The following is a 19282-nucleotide window of genomic DNA, read 5'->3' on the forward strand; positions in this document are numbered from 1 at the left end:
AGAAGTAAGACACCATATCTCTAAAACATTTGTAAGCCATGTACCAGGACATTGCCACACTATTTAATCAGGCAGCCTCCAGCTTTCTTCATCCTTTCCACCTCAAGGTACACTGGTACAAATGTTTTCAGGCTTATGAGTACCATGCAAGCCCAATGAAGGCAATGTAGTAATTTGGAGAATGACTTTCCTAGAGGTTCAAGGTAGGTTAGTCCAATGGAGCCATAACCAAATGAGAAGTGGATTTCCATTCAAAACTCCAGTGTTCGATTTTAAAAGCAGATAGGGTGCAATTCAACATGGTATGATTTTAGAATTCTGAATGTAAACTCTTCAATGTGACTGCTAGAACAACATAAAACTAGGCAGTACAAGGAAGAGTGAGAATCAAAAGGGGTTTGCAATGATCAAAATAGAGCAATTACCATGGTGATGGGGTGTGATGGTGACCCCTCTTCTCTGTTTTGCACATGTAGGCCACGTTAGTCTTGCCCCAGGATCCCTTGAAAGGACAGCACAGGGAGGCCCCAATAAGATCACAGCAGACCAACTCCTTTCCCTTAAAAATCTGCAAGGACATAACAAGCACCTCAGATTGAAAACCACCCTCCTGCTTCCTTCCGTAAAATGCCCCAGTGGGATTCTTGAGGACCAGACCACTATTCTTGATACTGATAGGGAGCCTAATCATGAGATCATGGTGATAGATAGCTACTTAGCAGAGAGGTGACCACTTGGAAGATGGTAATGCAAAGCCACAGGGATCCATTGGACAAATAAACACCATCCTGTAGCAGACAGTGATTCAGGTCACATGTGAAGTAGATGCTTCAGGTATATACTGAAAGTGAAGCCAAACATTTATCTTTAGCACGAACAGATTGATCTGGATTTGTTATAGTGAACAAAATGATAAGAATAATAATAAAAGCAATGGAGTTGTCTGTATCACAAGGGAGGTCCATGGAAAAGTCTGTAAAGGTGTGATATTGAAATCTCAGAACTGGGTACCTCAACATGTTTCTCGATCTGTTGGAAGATGACAGGAACTACCTACAGCTGTTATGCCTTTGATAATGCATCAGTGCCACCAGAAATAGATTTAAAGTTTTGGAAGAGTAGCAAGAACATGGTATAAGGTTCCAAAAATTCTCTAACTGAATATCAAATCTGACATAACAAGATCTTGTGTCATTTTTCTTGTGAAAATAATGGATTGGTGAATGAAGTTTCCCAAATAAAACTATTTTCAACTGTAAATCTATCTGACAGTACCTGGACAGATATTGGGATGATGTTTGCATGAAGTCAATGTTGCTAGCATCTAGACATCTAGTTCTCACTGTTCGCTAGCTGATGTATGTACCAAGTCAATGCTGTTAACTTTCAGTTCTAAATATTTACTAGTTTACATCCTTCTGTGAGATGTATGACTTTGCAGTTCTGAGCCTACGGGCATAAAGATATCAAATATGTGAATGAAAGCTCTTTCCTTTCACTTGTGTGGTGCATCGAGAATGTAGAGGCACCAAAATCCATCTACATATGCTGGATACAAGATCATTTAGCATTCCGAACATTTATAGATTTAACTCTTATAAAACTCGATAATTCATCTAGGCATGCTGGAAACAATTTATCCTCAATTTTATTATACTTGATTGTTCCAAGGCCATAATTTAAATACATGCAAATTGAAGGAAAAAATCTTCAATCAGCCAACTATGAAACTTGTTGGAATATATGTTCCTATATTTTTTTACAAGCATATTCTTTTCTGAAAAGGAGAAAACATTACAAGCATATTTATATCGAGCAGATATTGGTGACACGATAACTGCTTGCTTTTCCTTGTTCGAGGAGTACCAAAAAAACAAGTTTATTTGTAGAAAGCAACTAGTCATGCAACAAAGGTGCTCCTTTCATTTACATTCATCAAAGAAGACAATACAGAAAAGTATTTAGACTGTAAAAGAAGGCAGACATGCTTGTAAGCACCCCCCCCCCCCCCCCCCTCTCCCCAACACACACACACACCCCTTTCCCCCTTTCTCATAAAATTAATTGCAACTAGAAAGAACAGGAAAATGAAAAATATGAACATGGGGATTAAATCCCTTTAGCATGGATTTACATGTAATCCAGTTTCACTTCTTGCTCACGGGAAGACCTGGTAAGATTTACTGACCAGAAGAAGCTTTTGACTGCTGAGGCAGGCCATCAATCATGCTCAACTGTCTCCTGAGCTTAGCTATGTGGGCCTGCACCTGTGTCAGAGAATAATTAGCAAAAGTCATTCCATTTTCAAGGACTGAAATTAATTCAGCATCTTGCACTTCCTAAAACCCTAAACCATCACAAGGATATTTACTGGAACTAATCCATCTTTATTCTTGCATTTGCATAGTACTAGAATTTGGTGTGTTTGTGTTTAGAATATCAAAGAGACCTTCGTCTTCTCTCTCCCCCCAAGTCGATGGGAAATAGGTGGGTAATATCTAAACACATTTTCTCCTCAAGTCCCGATGTCCAATTGGTATTGGCTGGGATTTGCAAATGAGTAGAAATAAAATTTAACGAAGTTTGGGGGAGTCCAGCTCCCACCAGAAGAGAACCAGTCATGCATAACCACATGAGGGCATAGAGATGTATGCTACATCTCTCATGTATACCCTATACATATGCATATACATGTCTATGGATATTTATATGAATTTGTATATCTCTATCTATATGTATGTGTATATATAAGGACAAGTCCATAAGAGTTCTTCTAACTGCATTTTCCCATCAAGTTACTACCGACGACCTTAGCTGAAGACCTTTCTTTAAGTGAGCACCACATGTATTCTTTCAGATGGTGCTGCTAACAAATTAGGGGAGGTGAATGCCAACCAACGTTAGATCAGATGGTTGGCATCCCACTCAACTTACCAGAAGTCCAGTGTTCAAATCCTGGTGTTGGCATTCCAACCAATTTTTTCCTGAAAAAAAATAGAAGGTGAGGAGGAAAAATAGAGGCAAATGGCCACCTCCATCCTCCTCCATTCATGAAAATCAAGCATGGACAGCTATGATCACTCATTGGACTTATCTTGGAAGCATGAATGGTTGTAATCGCCTTCCTAGAGACAAGGACAGCTGAGACTCCAGATATCTCAGCAGAAAACAAAGATAGCTCATGAATAGAGATGGGACCAAATGTTTAAAAAGAGGAGGATGTAGTTGAGAACAACTGAATTAATCCCAGACATAGAATGACAAGACAAGCAAGATAAACAAGGATTGAGAAGCTGCAGGAAAGATGCTACTTTCCCTGCTGTTTCTGCCTATGGTTATGGACATGACTAGTCCAATACCTCAGGAGAAGATGTAGGACCAGCAACTTTGGTTTGTCATTCAGAATTCAATGACTTGATAACCCTGATTAGATTTGACAGAAGCTCTTGAAAAGAGCTTGTGAACATGTCAAGTAGACCAGACAAGTGCCCATGACTAAGCTGGAAACATACAATGTGCTCATGCTAGTTGGCATATTGAGTGTGGAGCAAGATCTACTATAGTTATTGTTAGACATATGGTTGGGAATGAGAAAGAGACCAACAGATCTTGTTTCCTCTGCTTGCATATCTTGAAAGTCTCCAAACATCACCAGTACTCCCAAATTATAGTCCAGAATCAAGGAGAAAGAGAGTCTAGCTACAATCAAAAAATAAAAAAGATTGGAAGTGAAAAGAAGATTCCAGCTACAAAGGAAGTCAAGCTGCCAAAGGTTTTCCCTTTTAAATAGTAGAGATAACTATCCATTAGGAACAATTAAAATTCTCAAAAAATTCATTAGTCGTAAAAACATAAAATGAATGTCTCAGTGATAAAAAGCATGCTATGCAGCAAAAATAATGATGAAGAAAGAATCCTAATGATACAGCAGTGGAATTTCCTATAAATATATTAAGGGTGAGAAAAAAGTAGATTGTCCTATACTATAGGATGGCTTACAGGCCAATTATGGATGTAAAGAGATCTGCAATGCCAAGTCTATCAAACACCTCCCCCCGGTCGCCCCCCCAAAAAATAAACAAAAAGAAAGAAGACATGAAACCAAATACCCCTCACCAATTCTCTAGCACTGAGTTTGCCATACTTCAACATAATCTCCTTTGATTTTACCCTACTACACTTTGCTTCACTTCCCATTTACCAACTACCATCACTAGGGCTGGAAATGGGCTTGGGTTAGCCCAAGGCCCATCAGGCCGAGCTTCCAGCTAGGCCCGAAAGAGTTCAGACCGAGTATGGGCTCAAATGTAGAGCCCATTTGTTCTTCAAACCGGGCTCGGGTATATCATTGGCTCGGCCTAAGCCTGAACAAGGCCCAAAATGGAGACTGAATTCAAGCCCGAATCAATTTGTTTTTGTATATTATCATTTAGAGAGAATAATAAAAGAGTAAAAGACAAATCAAAATAAGTTTAATTGAGAATAATGTATCATGTATCATTTACTTGTGTAATATGAGAGAGTCCAATTTTTAGTAGCTCATTCACTTGTGAAGCAATATATTGAAATATTAGACTTCAATTTGGTTCGGCCAGACCTATTTTTGGCCCAAACGGATAATTTGGGTCGGCCCAACTGGGTTCTGCTTGGGCCCAAGCCTGGGCTCGAGTCAGGCTTGAGCCTGGATTATCCAAAAAATTTCGGGCCTAAGCCCGGCCTGAAGTCCCCCCTCCCCCCCCCCCCCCCCCCCCAAAAAAAAAAAAAAAGAAAAGGGCTGAGTTCGGGTAGGGGCATGGCCCAACCCACTTCCAGCCTTAACCATCACGATTGCCCTCTCTGTCAATTCCACAATCCCCCTGAGTCTCTAACACATTTCCTCACCACCATGATAGTGTAGCTATTCAACATCACTTGGTTCCTTTTCAGAGATCAAACCAATAAAAAAAACAATGCATTTGAAGTTATAATGGTTATGAAAACATTTTTCCGACATTGTGACAAACATAGCTTGATATGTATGGATGTGTTGCACAATATCTAAGGACATTAATCTAAGATATACCAAGCCCAGAACTGCCTTTACAAGGTGCAAAAGCCTAAATGAAAGAAATAATGGAAAACCCAACCATCGACAAGCTTTAGTCCAGGCATTGGATAAAACCCAATATATAATTATTTGTATCCAGAAAAAAAGGGACAACAAAGAGAAGAAAAAAAAAGAAAAAAAAACAAAAACAAAAACCCGTTACACTATTACAGCTTGCTTGATCTATTGTAACCCTGATATTTACATTGTGGCTATGATAGTACCATATTAGGTGCAGTCATCTCTAATTTTGCACTAAATTTATTAGCCTATAATTTTGCCACCAAAAGCATGCCCCGAGTCCAAGACATTTGTCATAACCAATGCATTCAACACACCGTGTCATACAAAATACAAACCTTGTTTGTTCAGAGCATGCCCATTGATAAGAGTGAACTTTCCAGATGCACACAAAAAAAAATCAAGATAGTAGTTGGGAACAAATCCCAAATTCGAGTCTCATTTGCCACTTGAAGATAGGCCATGACTTATTTATACATCCTTATCAGTCCGCAACAGATGTCAGAGAAGAGAATTGCCCTTAACCCCATGGTCTAGTGGCCTGATGATCACGTTTTATCAGCCCAAACAAACAGCAATCCTTTTTCCCTTCTTGTAGCAAGTCTACCCAGTTCTCAGCCCTATTGCTTTCTCAATCTCTCCTACAAAGGGGATGGATAAGGCAGTTGGATGGGGGGGCGACACATGGTGACACATTGCCCCCACATGTCAACCATCAGTCCAACTTTCACCCACCATCGCTTCAGTTAATCACCTCAATCAGATGACAAGAGATGGCAGCTGTGTCGAACCAGTTCAAGCTAGTCTAGATTATGTCCAAGTTGTTATGGGTGGGAATCAGTCCCAGGCTTCGTTACATGTAGGTCTGAGTACATAACAGCAGCCTACAACAAAAACTCATGAACAAGTCAGCTTAATAACAAGTGAATTTCTGAAAACTAGTTTTACTTTGTCTATTAGCTTACTTGTGATCAATTATATGTGCAAACCATGATAACATATTCATGAGCATAAAATCAATTTAATAGGAAGTTGATGGAGGAATATCTACAATTGCTACAACTCTTCTGACAGTTATCTTAGTACACAGGTAGCATGATGCAACTTGTTTCATCTCGAATTCTGACCAAGGATTGTGTGTTCCACATGACATATTTCCTGATAACCAGACTCAACAAGGCTTATCCAATCGACTAAAGTCTGGACTAAATCCTGTTTATAATTTGTCTGTTGATCATGGGAGGGGTGCTTTTAAATCCTATAATGTGGCACTCAACAATTCTCTTAGTCGACTAAAATAAGAAACATGCAATCTAACATTCATTTGTCAACAGCTCTGCTCCTAATGCAAATGAACTATCCAGATTTTAGAGAACATGAGTACCAATATTGGCTTATTCATTATATAAGATTTATAATCCTGTATTCATCTAAAAGACAATGACTGTTTCCAGCATGTTGTAGGACTGGTCTCGATTGTTAGGATCATAGATACATAACACTGTTATTGATGTCACGATTATGATTTCAGGGTTTAATTTCTCCAGTGCACAGACATTTCAGAGAAGGGTATATGTGTATAGAGATACCGAATAAATGCTACTACAGCTGTATAAACCAAAGTCATCTATGCATTGTATTTCTAAATGAATAATTTGTAATGCAAAGTTTTTTTTTAAAAAGAAAAAGATCTAGTTCTTACCTGCTGACGAGCAGCTGCAAGTTTCAATAGCTCGTCTGCCTCAGAGAAATTCATGAACCACGGACTTAGTGGGTGATCTTTGGTATCACCTCTTTTCTTTTCATTCACATGTTCAACAGGACCTATAAAAATTAGGAAGGCAGTTTATTTCTTAAGAACTTTAGGAAGCATAAATCACAAAATGGAAAAAGAAAGCAAAATTATACCCGGTGGTGATAAGTTTAGACCAGCAGGTAGCCTTGGAACAATTGCAGCTGGATGATTTTGGACACGGAGAAAGAATGCCTCAGTAGGCTCAGAAAGAACTATCTCATCATATGTTTCCACAACAACAGGCCTTTTTGTTGACTGGGGTCCATTATCATCCTCAGGATACAACTTTAGCTGGTGATATCTGAAAAAGCATTACGGCAAGTTGCATGTCAGCATGAAAAGCAAACAAATGACATCATTTCAAAAAAGTTGATGATCTTTGCAGGAAATTTACAGGTTCAGCTGCTTGTCACAAACATCACTGTGGAAAAAGAGGGTAATAGCTATTTCAAATTCTCCCCATCCAGATTCTGACAATTCAAAAGGTGCTGATTCTACAACCCTCGTTGGATTGTTGAAACTAGGATGCAGTTGAAAGACGGCACTCTTGACTATCACACTCAAATCCTCATTTGTTGCGCTGCGAACATAAACAGTCCATTTGTGGGAATTGTACCTAAATAATATAGTTAAATGATGTTAGCTTGCAAATAGTTTTTTGACTTAAGATGATCTAAGATGATGCAGCACATTATACAGCACAATATACAGTTTCTCGTAATGAGAATTGCACCCAAAGCAAGAGTTAGCAAAGTAGGCTTACTCGCTTGCTTTTTTACCAAGCCAGAACGAAATTGCTCCATATACAATTGGAAAGCTGATCTCCACGTCCTTGAGTCTTCTAGTCTGATTGTACAAACAAAACAATATTATCATAAAAAACCATGGCAAATTGAATAAAAAGATTATAAATGAAGGGGGCACTAGCAGATATATCACTGTTCTTTCACAATCATATAATATAAAAGGTTAAACAGACTTTCTTTTTTGAGTATGTTAGAAGGAAACTAAATATCTAAAATTAAACTCTTTTAACAAAAGACTGATCTAAACTGGATTGCATTTCCTCTACATACCAGATCTTTCCTAAACTGTGATTCTAACATCATCAAGAACAAAACTTCTAAATATAGAAAGTTAAAAAAGAAAGCCAGAATACTAGAAGAACAAAAAGCTTGTAATAGAAGGTTTACACAATATAATAGAACTTGATGAGGACATCTGTATCCAATCTCGTGCTGCTTAATGAAAACTAAAGAAAATTAATTTAGGAACTATTGAAGTTCTTTTCAATCACCCCTTGTTGTCTTGGCGGCTAGGGGCTCTTCCCCTTGATAACCTTGTTAATGGTTCAAAGATTGGCATTCTTTTCCTCTTAAAGTTATTGCTGGAGTTCAAATAGTGTATCTGCCAAGGGCCACATGGTTTGCATCAATAGTTGCTTTAGGGAACATGTCAAGGGGTACAGATAGGTTTTGTTTCATTTCGTAAGGCATCTAAAGGAATCAGAGCATTGCATGTCTTAGGCAAATAAGAAGAGAAGGCAATGTCCCAAACAACTGCAGAGACAGATTATGCGTACAGGCTTGGCCTAAAGTATATTCCGCAAAAAAGGAGACAAAAAGGCATACCAGGATGAGCTCTTTCAGAGCCCGCTCTTCCAATTATTCTTGATTTTCAAAAAGGATGGGAAAAAAGAGAAATACATGATCTATTTTTCTTCCTAAGCTGTACTATTTGTTCCATGGATTATAGAGAAAGAACAGTTGCTTCATCACTTTATCTACTTTTATACTATTGCCATAGGAGGGCATATAGATGCTAGGCCAGTCCTATAATCTGTTGCTACAAGGTGTCCCAAGCAGGCGGCCACTAGGACATCTCGGTTAGCATGTAGGCCTTGGCTTAAGCACCCAAGGACCCCTAGTGCTTGAGGAGCCACTTTAACTGTTACCTACCATTTAAGGGCACTCTTGTAATATTTGTGTGTTTTACATGATGCTAGCCTATCCTTCTCTTGCACACTCTTACACTATCCACAGCGATACATTTTAAATAAAGAACATAAGGATTGTCGAATAAAAACTGGAAGTGTATACACCATGGAATGCCGTACCGGCCCGTACCGGCCGGTACGGGCCGGTACGTACCGGTCCGGTCCTAGACCGGTACCGGAACGGATAAAAAACCGGTATTTCCCGGTTTTTTATCCGAACCGGCCGGTACGGGTGCGTACCGGCCGGTTCGGGCCCGTACCGGCCGGTTCGGAGCCCGTACCGGCCGGTACGGGCCTCGTACCGGTGCGAACCGGCCGGTTCGCACCGGTACGATTTTTTTTTTTTTTTTTAAGAACCACAGCGCCGCGCGCTGTGGTTTTTGAAACCACCGGTACCGGCCGGTACGGACCGGACCGGACCGGTACCGTACCGGTCCGGCCGGCCACCGGTACGCCGACCGGTACCGGTACGGCGGACCTTGGTATACACCTAGACTTATATAATACACTCTTTGGTACCTACACGTTTTGATACTTTCCAAAAAAATTCTAGTTTATGAGATCATAATCATCCATCACATGCTCCTTTTCTATCAAAGCTCACATGTCCCTACCATCCATCCAGTTAATATCATTAACTTATCTATGTGAAAGTGACGTTTCTTTTAATATCAAGAAACCATCAAAGTCCAAAGCAATAAGAACATGTGGTATGTCTTATTTCTTCATGGATAAATGAAACCAACTTACACCATGCCTAGACCCAAATGAACAGTAAAAGAATTTCGGAAAACCATTTATTCAGGTCTGCAGAAACATTAGGATCAACATGTGGTTGTTAATTTTGTAGCCACCTACTGATAAACAGCAATCATTTTGAAGTTCATGCTCATATAAGGTTAGAAAAAGCCTAAATCTCCAAAGAGAATAATATTGAAAAAGAGAATCTCAAGGAATGTTGAAAGAGGAAATCAAATTATGGAGGGAAAGAAGTAAGAGATGTTGTTCAGACATCAATGATCCATGTAAATTCTTGACAATAAATTCATCTTCTGTTAAAAGAGATGATTATAGATCAGGAAGTTGGCATGGTTATATTCTTAGCAGCCAACAATTTCAATGGCACTATACTTAGTAAAACTTATGTCACTATGATTGTCATAGTAGTTCATATTATTATCTTCATCCTCGCTACTACTACAATTAGCATTGCTGTTCTTATTAATATCATAAATGAGCACATTTAATTGCATGAAGCCATTTTGATCTTGTAAGTTCACGTACCATGTGTTCTTAATTATATTTATAAAAAATGAAACCTCATATGTAGATTACTTTTTTCACTTCTTAAATATAAAATCGTACCATATATCAATGCTTCTTAAGCCATTTTGATCTTGTAAGTTCACGTACCATGTGTTCTTTTTATACGTTTCACCGTTAAAGCCATATCTGCTACAACAGCTGCTCCAAGTTCAAGCTAATTAAGTCAATATTAGATATCGCATGAACATATATATAACTTTGCCACTGAAATTATCCAAATAAAATAGGAAATCACATGTAATTCTATCTCTATGTTTTTGTTTCTTCTTCTATTTAAATTGGTTGTAAAAGATACGCAATTAAAAAAAGTGTTAATGATAGGTTCAATGTCAGATGCATTCTATCAATAATTATTTGCACATAATCAATGACATTAACCGAATTAGAATACAGCACAACCATAGAGGTGAGTGTCAATTAACTAGCATCCACAGGTAGTCAAGAGATATAAGAAAAAAAAAAAAGGCAGCCAAGTGCAGAAAGCTTCCTCCCGGTCGCAATAGAGCAACCTTACTGTTGTGCCAAGGCTCCCACTCTCAATAGACATAATAAAGAGAGACTAAAAATCCTTCTTGCAACTCGAGAAGCAAGTTCTTGTTTCTTCTAATTTGCTGGCCTTTCCGAAGACTCCAGCTTCAAAGTAAACTCCTTCATAATTCAACATCTATAAAGCTAATGGTACAACTTTACCTAGATACGGTACCATAATTTACTTCCCTGCCATTTGAAGCAAGCATCAACACATAATCATCGGTGCTGAACTTCCTCTATCAGTTTCTAGTTGAATCTCTTGATTGCTTAAGATATTCAACTTCACCTATTCGTTGACAGAATTTGGAATACAAAGTGGTATTATAATAACAGCAACAAAAAGAAATGCGGTATCTTACGATTTATTATATTTGTTGCCGAACGGTTTAGGTTTTGAAGACATAAGAGAGAGGAAGGGAGAGAGGAGAGACCTTCTTGTCGTCATCGGAAACCCTAGCGGCCTTGAAGCGCTGAGACTTCTGGATGGGGTTGGCGTCGGGATGCTGCTCGCCGCCGTGCTTCTTCGGCGCTGCTGGCGCCAGGTGCGGCATCGAAGACAGACCAAGGCCAGGAGAAGAGGAATCGATTCCGTAGGTATAAAAAAAAAAAAAAAAAACAATAAAAAGAAGAAGACGAACCTGAAATTTCTCTATTCTAGTTCGGTCGGTTAAATTCCAACCGGAAACCCTAAAAGGCTAAAACCCAACTTGAACCGTGAATTATGACGGTTCAACCGCTCGAGCCGCTCCGTCTGCTGCACAGATGAGAAACGGTGGGAAGGGGACCTGCGGCCGAGCCGCGGTTCAACCGGATCGGGTCTGACTCGGGAAGAACTTTGGGTTGGGTGAACTGCGACTTAACCCAATCTGGAGATGGAGGTGAGAGACTGCATTGTCGAACTCTCTCAAGAATGACAGGGATGCAAAATCTTGGGTAAATTATGGTTTTAATCCTCCATGTTTAAATCTTATTTTTAAATGGCTCTTAAACTTAAAAAACTTCTAATTATGTCCTTAGAGTTTTATTTATATTTTAATATTATCCTTCTGGCCATTTTCGACTAATTTTTGATATTGATAACTTACACATAATGCACATATGACGTTCTTTTTTTTCTTAGCATCATTGTAGGCGATGGCATGGACAAGAAAAGAACATTAAAATATATAACAAGGAGAGAGGAGGAAGACTGCAAGATTGTAGGTTTGACTGGAAAAAGGTGATGGCAGGCTCGAGGAGCGAGCCCGACGATGAAGGAAGGGTGAGAACCCAATGGAGAAGGTTAGGACGGAGCAGACACATGCAGCGTCATGGTGAAGACGGGGCGGGCACAACATCATGGTGAAGACGGGGCGGGCACAGTGCCATGATGAAGGAAAAGCAAAAGAAGGGAGGGTCAAGGAGGAGGCAAGGGGGCTTGGTCCAGTGGAGAAGGATGAGGAGGGGGAATGGGATGGTTGGGTCATCCTGAGGAGGAGGAGAAGGAAGGGACTGGGTGCCAAAGATAGAGAAGAGGCCAAAGAGGAGAAAGAGGAAGGGGGCATATGGGTTCTCATCAGAGGTTCCTAGGCATTTCCAGTGTTAGAAACTGGTCAGAAATGCTGCATTAAATTACACTTAAAAATCGAGGGACATAATTAGAAATTTTTAAACTATATAACTATATAAAAATATTTATGAAACTTAGAGGACAAAAAACATAATAAACAAAAAAGTTTACAGAATTTTTTGATTTATAATCTATCAATGATGATATGGCATATGGATGATAAAGTGGCACTCAATGATTGGACACTTTTGGACAAAAAATTCTGCTATAACATATGCTATATATGGTATCATCATCCATATGCCACATCATCACTATAGGTCACATCAACACCCACATGTGCCATCACAAAAAAAATTCCACCTATCATGCCACATTATCACTCATATGCTAGCAATGGTGCCAACAAGGAAAAGAACGCCACATGTGCATTATATGCCACTTTTCGGTACCAAAAATTGGTCAAAAGCCACTGAAAAGACGACATTAAAATATAAGTGAAACTCTAAGGATCCAATTAGAGGTTTTGGAAATTTAAGGACCATTTAAAAATGCAATCTAAACTTGGAGGACTAAAACCATAATTTACTCTAAAATTTTAGCATTAGTTGGGCCTAGATAACTTCGAAGATTGCATTAAAAGAAAAGAAAATAACTTGGAAAATAGTGATACATAAACATTGAAAACTCGTATTTTGTCGCTAAGGATTAGGTACATGAAGTTTATTAAAGTTCTTTCATCCCTATAATCACCCAAGAGAAGCCAACCTAGAAATGATTTCAGAAACCAATGTTATATTCGAATAATCTTGTTCGACCAAACCATTATTTCTCATGCCAAGTAGTCCTGGCCTTGTGGGTAAACGAAACAAAATGCTACTTCTGTTGCAACATAGTTATATATATTGGAGTTTTAATTTAAAAAAGATTTAATTTTTTCTTATCCCCTGTCCTTTAGTTATTTTAAATGTTTTAAAATATATTTTTGTGAGACGCCTCTTTCAGAAGTGTTGTGACTCTTCGAAAGAGATCGTTGGCTTCCGAAAAGAAACGGTGTTATCGAAACATTGTGTATCTTCTGAACCATCGCATCTCTTTGGTCTTCAGATAAAATCTATGAATAGACTCTTCCGGGATTAATCCTAAATCAATCCAATCTCTCTCTCTTTCTTACTAGTACTCTGTCTTCCGAGAGTTTCTTCTATGGATAGAGTTCTTCCACTCTTCAACTTTCTGCTTTCTATTTTTTTATCTTTTTTTTGGGCATCTGAAGAAGTCGGTCGGGTCAAGCCTCTCCAACGATCATGCTCGTTAAAAGAGGATCGGGCTGAGCCGGATTGTTGTATTTTAGGGATAAGATCGCTACAAATCCGCACATAGGGGGTAAATTACGTTCTTAGGATAGTGTATGCCACACGCCTCAAACCAAGTAAGCTCTTTTCAATCTTCTGATTTTATTCTAGTAGATTATTCCTTTATAATACTTTTATAAAATAAAAATATAGCAGTTTCTAGTCAAATATTTCTAACAATATAGACATGTTAATTGTGAATACATGTCGGAAAATGTTTAATGGTTCATTTGGTCCCTTCTCCAAAAGATAAGTAGAGGTATCTTTAAAAATCAAGACCTTAGCTTACCATAAGTAACAAAGGGACGATAAACATGATCTATGGTAGATCATCCACCATAATTTGTCTAGTACTTCGTATTGAGAGAGATGTTGCAACCAAGATTAAATGACCTGTTGGTATGCAACTCAAGAACTAACTTGATTGGCTTTAGTTTTAAAGGAAGATTATTTGCAAAATTACATGGTGGCTATCTCTCTATGACTTATAAAAGTGAGGATACATTGATTTATACACAAAATGCAATTAAAAGAAAATTATGGGAAAATTAATAATCATGAAAATTTTACACAATATGTGCTTAATAAAATAGCAAAGCAAGAAATAAATAGTAGTACATGATACATGATGAAGAAAGGGTGTTTATGGCACTTTGTGCCTATCTAATGATTCCTCTATTTCTAGTTTCTTGGCTATCCACTCCTCTTAGAGTATTAAGGGTGAATTTTGATGGGTTATTAACGAACTTTTCATCCGGAGTTGGATTTCTAATCAGGGATCACACTGGAAGGCCTCTCCATTCCGCTGAGAGAAGTGTTGCCCCAAGTTTAGTTCCACAAGTAGAGTTGATGGCAGATTGTTTATTATTGTTTCACTCAATCCTTTTATTCCGTTCCTTCTAGAGCTTGATAATCTTTCCTTGGCTTCATTTTTCTTAATTTTTTCTCAGTCTTTAGTTTCAAACTGTTTGTAGAGTTTCAGAAGCAACTACACATTAAAATGAGTATCCATTTCCAGGAAAATCTCATGTTAAGTAGATCCTTCAATGATTTCTGAGTTGGAAGCAGACAAAGGTAATGGCAGGAATCCCAAGAGGATACCTGCAAGCACTTTAGGTGAAACTAATACTGAGAAACCACAATGCATTTTCTACAACAAAGCAGATTTACTAAGATAATCTTGCAAGAAGTTTTTCTTACAAGAGTCTATCGATCAATAAAGCAGATTTGGCTGTTCCAGTTTAAGAACCAAAATAGCATTGGTCTATAAAGATTTTAACATGGTGGTATTTGTAAAAACACTTTTAGGTGAAATTAATGCTGAGAAACCACAATGGGTGGCATTTTCTATTTTATTAATATCCGACTCGCTGAAACTACTTGTTTGTCTTCTCTCACAAAACCGGAGAGAGGTGAAGGACGCTTGCGTGAAGCCCCAGAACCGAACAATATCTGGCAGGAGAGCCCCGTGTTCCCCCCTCATGTGGCCCCCACGTGGGCACTAGGTGCCTCACGTGCCTCGCAGAGGCGAGGGCGTGACATTTGGTATCAGAGCCGAGGACGGCTCTTGTCCGATGGTGGGAAGGGTATGAGGCCCAATAGTTCCACATCGGAAAGACTCGTTCCAGAGCCTGGGCATATGAGGCGGGTGACTCCAAATCTTGCAGACGCGTTTTGGGTGGAAAACAAAACCGGGGAGGGGTGAAGGACGCTTGCGTGAAGCCCCAGAACCGGACAATATCTGGCAGGGGAGCCCCGTGTTCCCCCCTCATGTGGCCCCCACGTGGGCACTGGGTGCCTCACGTGCCTCGCAGAGGCGGGGGCGTGACATTTGGTATCAGAACCGAGGACGGCTCTTGTCCGGTGGTGGGAAGGGTGTGAGGCCCAATAGTCCCACATCGGAAAGACTCGTTTCAAAGTCTGGGCATATGAGGCGGGTGTCTCCAAATCCTGCAGACGCGTTTTGGGAGGAAAACAAAACCGGGGAGGGGTGAAGGACGCTTGCGTGAAGCCCCAGAACCGGACAATATCTGGCAGGGGAGCCCCGTGTTCCCCCCTCATGTGGCCCCCACGTGGGCACTAGGTGCCTCACGTGCCTCGCAGAGGCGAGGGCATGACATTGGTGTGAGGCCCAATAGTCCCACATCGGAAAGACTCGTTTCAAAGTCTGGGCATATGAGGCGGGTGTCTCCAAATCATGCAGACGCATTTTGGGAGGAAAACAAAACCGGGGAGGGGCGAAGGACGCTTGCGTGAAGCCCCAGAACCGGACAATATCTGGCAGGGGAGCCCCGTGTTCCCCCCTCATGTGGCCCCCACGTGGGCACTAGGTGCCTCACGTGCCTCGGAGAGGCGAGGGCGTGACATTTGGTATCAGAGCCGAGGACGGCTCTTGTCCGATGGTGGGAAGGGTGTGAGGCCCAATAGTCCCACATCGGAAAGACTCGTTTCAAAGTCTGGGCATATGAGGCGGGTGTCTCCAAATCCTGCAGACGCGTTTTGGGAGGAAAACAAAACCGGGGAGGGGTGAAAGACGCTTGCGTGAAGCCCCAGAACCGGACAATATCTGGCAGGGGAGCCCCGTGTTCCCCCCCTCATGTGGCCCCCACGTAGGCACTAGGTGCCTCACGTGCCTCGCAGAGGCAAGGGCGTGACATTTGGTATCAGAGCCGAGGACGGCTCTTGTCCGATGGTGGGAAGGGTGTGAGGCCCAATAGTTCCACATCGGAAAGACTCGTTCCAGAGCCTGGGCATATGAGGCGGGTGACTCCAAATCTTGCAGACGCGTTTTGGGTGGAAAACAAAACCGGGGAGGGGTGAAGGACGCTTGCGTGAAGCCCCAGAACCGGACAATATCTGGCAGGGGAGCCCCGTGTTCCTCCCTCATGTGGCCCCCACGTGGGCACTGGGTGCCTCACGTGCCTCGCAGAGGCGGGGGCGTGACAGCAGCCATATGAAATGATGTCACTGAATCGCCACTTTGCGTTGTTTATAAAGAAAAAACGGCCAAATTGGCAAACTGCAAACTTCTGTACAGAGTCCGTTCATCTGACTAGCTTTCATTTTATAATTTCTTTTTTCATAATTTCACAAGGATGGGTCCTTTTCTACCTTGCCAAATTATTTCAGCTTTTAGAGCACACTACACAAAAGAACATCGGTGTCGGAATGCACTGTCTAGGTTCCTTATGGGGATACAGACATCTCTATTCTTGAATGCATGCAAGGGAGAGCCTCATACACTTCCTTCTTAGGACAGTGCAATCTTCATTGCAGTCAGCTTCTTCTAGCCCTCAGTTTTCTGCAAGAGACAAAGGATATACAACATGTGATGTCCATTGAATCAATGGTATGAGCAACTTGTTTCCTCAGAAACATGAGTACAACTTGTCTTTCTGTAGCATTGTATCTCAGAGGCAAATAACTAACAAGATCACATGACTTGTGGGTCTACAATGCTTTTGGTTGTAGTTTGAGAGGCACATCACTAACAAGCCCACATGATGCCCATGCTTGGTGGCTTATCCTTCTACTTTCTTCACACACATATATATATATATATATATATGTGCTATGTCAACCCTCTTCAACCAATCACAAACTACTCAGCAAGCTTTAGTGAGGCAAGGAAAGTATAGTAAGAAATGAGAATCCATCTGCCAAGGATCACAGATGCGAAGCAGGCGCTGCAACAATCTTTGAAAATTTCCAAGGCAATGGCTTCTGATGTCCCAAAGGGCCACTTCGCAATATACGTGGGGGAGTATCGAAAGCGATTTGTTATTCCAGTATCATACCTTAATCATTCTTTGTTCCAAGACCTTTTGCATGAAGCTGAAGAAGAATATGGATTCGACCAGCCAATGGGTCGTTTAAGAGTTCCATGCAGCGAAGATGCCTTCATAACTCTCATTTCTCATATGAATGGCTCATGAGATAACAAGCTGGTTGATCACTAACCACATCCATGTAGCCACTGATTCCAACATGCAAAGTTTTATGTGATGTTTGATGCAGAAAATTAATCATTTTGATACAATGGCAATCTTTATCAATCAAAAGAATTCATATTAGTTTCAAAAAAAAAAAAATCAGATTAGTTGCTCATCCATGTGAAATAACTGCATTGTTTCTTCTCTTTTTTGCTTTTTGAGAGAGAGAAGAATGGAAAATGGGAAACTTCTCAAGAATGCAGCCCCTTTTCATCTTTATCATGTAAAGATTTAAGACCATCTCAAGGATGATATCCTACGTACGAAAAAGGAGGTACTAAGAACGTAGTTATTGGGATATATGAGGAGTATAAAGCCATCATCTAGATAGGTCTCTGCTCAGTTCTTATCAAACCCATTCATATATATATATATATATATATATATATATATATATATATATATATATATATATATATATATATACCTTCAGCTGCTTAAAATTTCAGATCATCCTACCATCACTTGATATTATTAATTTGGAGAGTTCTCGATCTACCTTTCTAATTGGAGCTTAGGAGACAATCTAGCAGGAATTCAAGCATGACAAACAAACCAAGCTGAGTGAAAAGTCTGAAGGATAATGACAGAATGTGCTTTGATAGTTCAATAATTTAGTAAATGCGACAACACTGATGGTTGAGTGTTGAATTTCTGGATTATATATGGATGATTAATTTGATATTTTTGAAGTATGATTGCTGTTGAGATGGCCGAGTTGGTCTAAGGCGCCAGATTAAGGTTCTGGTCCGAAAGGGCGTGGGTTCAAATCCCACTCTCAACATTATTATTTTTTGAATTTCATTATTTTTTTAAAACTGTTGTTTTAAACTTGGAATTTAATTTCATTATTCTTTAAAAAATTGTTGTTCTAAATTCAAATTTAATTTCTTATCTTTTAGTATTGTAGTTTGAAAATCTGATTAACATTTCTCTTTCAAATTACAATTTCAATTTCTATTTCAAATCGAAAACCCACGCTCAATATTTTTAAAATTCATTTTTACATGTTTTAAATTATTTTTATTTATAATTTATTATATTAAAATTTATAATTTAAAAATATGATTAAAATTTCTTTTTTCAATCCTTTAATTTCATTTTTTTCAAATTTTCGTATTTAAAAGCTGATTGCTTTCCTATGGCTTTTATTTTTTTTAAAATTTTGTTACAAGTTTATACATGATTTCATTTACTTCTCTTATTATTCTTTTTTTTTTAATTGTGATTAGAAAATCTGATCGGCATTATTCTTTTCTTTTTTAAAATTTTATTTGTTTTCGAATTTATCGTTTGGTAACTGCAAGCTAATTACAATCATATGACTTATTCTTTACAATTTTTTTATTTTCTACAAATTTATTATTTAAAAATTGTTATTTTTCAGAAGCTACTTAATTTCATATAGTTTTAGGTTCGTAGATGTTTTTATTTACTTCTCATATCATTCTATCATAATAGATGCTTAAAATCATGAGATGCTTCCTACGTAGAGAGTCACCAACAACTAATATGATTATTATTTTTATAAAACTAGTTTTTGTCAGACAAAAATGTATGTATATATATTAGCTCTATGTGTCCACGCTTATGTGTGTGCTGCTATATGAGCAATTATATAATATGCATTGCAT

At 39.3% G+C, this 19282-nt stretch overlaps 2 protein-coding genes and 1 non-coding gene across 7 annotated transcripts; 2 read left to right on the forward strand and 1 right to left on the reverse strand.

Annotated features, from left to right (window-relative positions):
• Window positions 1-1863: 1863 nt before the first annotated feature.
• LOC103708221 (transcription initiation factor TFIID subunit 14b-like) lies at window positions 1864-11668 on the reverse strand. Of its 5 annotated transcripts, XM_088712440.2 has the most exons (7): window positions 11187-11327; window positions 10264-10362; window positions 7666-7748; window positions 7297-7518; window positions 7016-7203; window positions 6810-6931; window positions 1864-2267 (listed from the first exon to the last, which is right to left on the reverse strand). In XM_088712440.2, exons 2-7 carry the CDS (start codon window positions 10264-10266, stop codon window positions 2181-2183), a joined length of 705 nt encoding a protein of 234 aa, XP_088568566.1. In that variant the 5' UTR covers window positions 10267-10362; window positions 11187-11327; the 3' UTR covers window positions 1864-2180. The 5 variants fall into 5 exon arrangements, with proteins under 5 accessions (XP_088568566.1, XP_008791265.4, XP_088568563.2 ...); XM_008793043.5 differs by lacking the exon at window positions 10264-10362 and having other exon boundaries at window positions 11187-11668; XM_088712437.2 differs by lacking the exon at window positions 10264-10362 and having other exon boundaries at window positions 1864-2261; window positions 11187-11390.
• Window positions 11669-17270: 5602 nt separating this feature from the next.
• Window positions 17271-17591, forward strand: LOC103699950 (auxin-induced protein 15A-like). Its single transcript, XM_008781937.2, has one exon. The coding sequence runs from the start codon at window positions 17301-17303 to the stop codon at window positions 17589-17591; it is 291 nt and encodes a 96-aa protein (XP_008780159.1). The 5' UTR covers window positions 17271-17300.
• Window positions 17592-18351: 760 nt separating this feature from the next.
• TRNAL-AAG (transfer RNA leucine (anticodon AAG)) lies at window positions 18352-18432 on the forward strand. Its single transcript has one exon. It is a non-coding gene; the product is annotated as a tRNA-Leu (tRNA).
• Window positions 18433-19282: the final 850 nt, after the last annotated feature.

This window comes from Phoenix dactylifera, chromosome 16 (genome assembly GCF_051530095.1).
Source record: "Phoenix dactylifera cultivar Ajwa chromosome 16, Ajwa_hap1_PhDact_Kaust_v1.1, whole genome shotgun sequence".
Taxonomy (NCBI): Eukaryota; Viridiplantae; Streptophyta; class Magnoliopsida; order Arecales; family Arecaceae; genus Phoenix; species Phoenix dactylifera.

Excerpts from the sequence above, each read along its gene's own strand:
- LOC103708221 (XM_008793043.5), bottom strand. The coding sequence starts at position 11,306 with ATGCCGCACCTGGCGCCAGCAGCGCCGAAGAAGCACGGCGGCGAGCAG. Across the intron at positions 7,519-7,665 it reads CTTGGTAAAAAAGCAAGCGA|GTACAATTCCCACAAATGGA; the intron begins GTAAGCCTACTT and ends TATATTATTTAG. Across the intron at positions 7,204-7,296 it reads TGTGACAAGCAGCTGAACCT|ATATCACCAGCTAAAGTTGT; the intron begins GTAAATTTCCTG and ends ATGCTTTTTCAG.
- LOC103699950 (XM_008781937.2), top strand. The coding sequence starts at position 17,301 with ATGAGAATCCATCTGCCAAGGATCACAGATGCGAAGCAGGCGCTGCAA.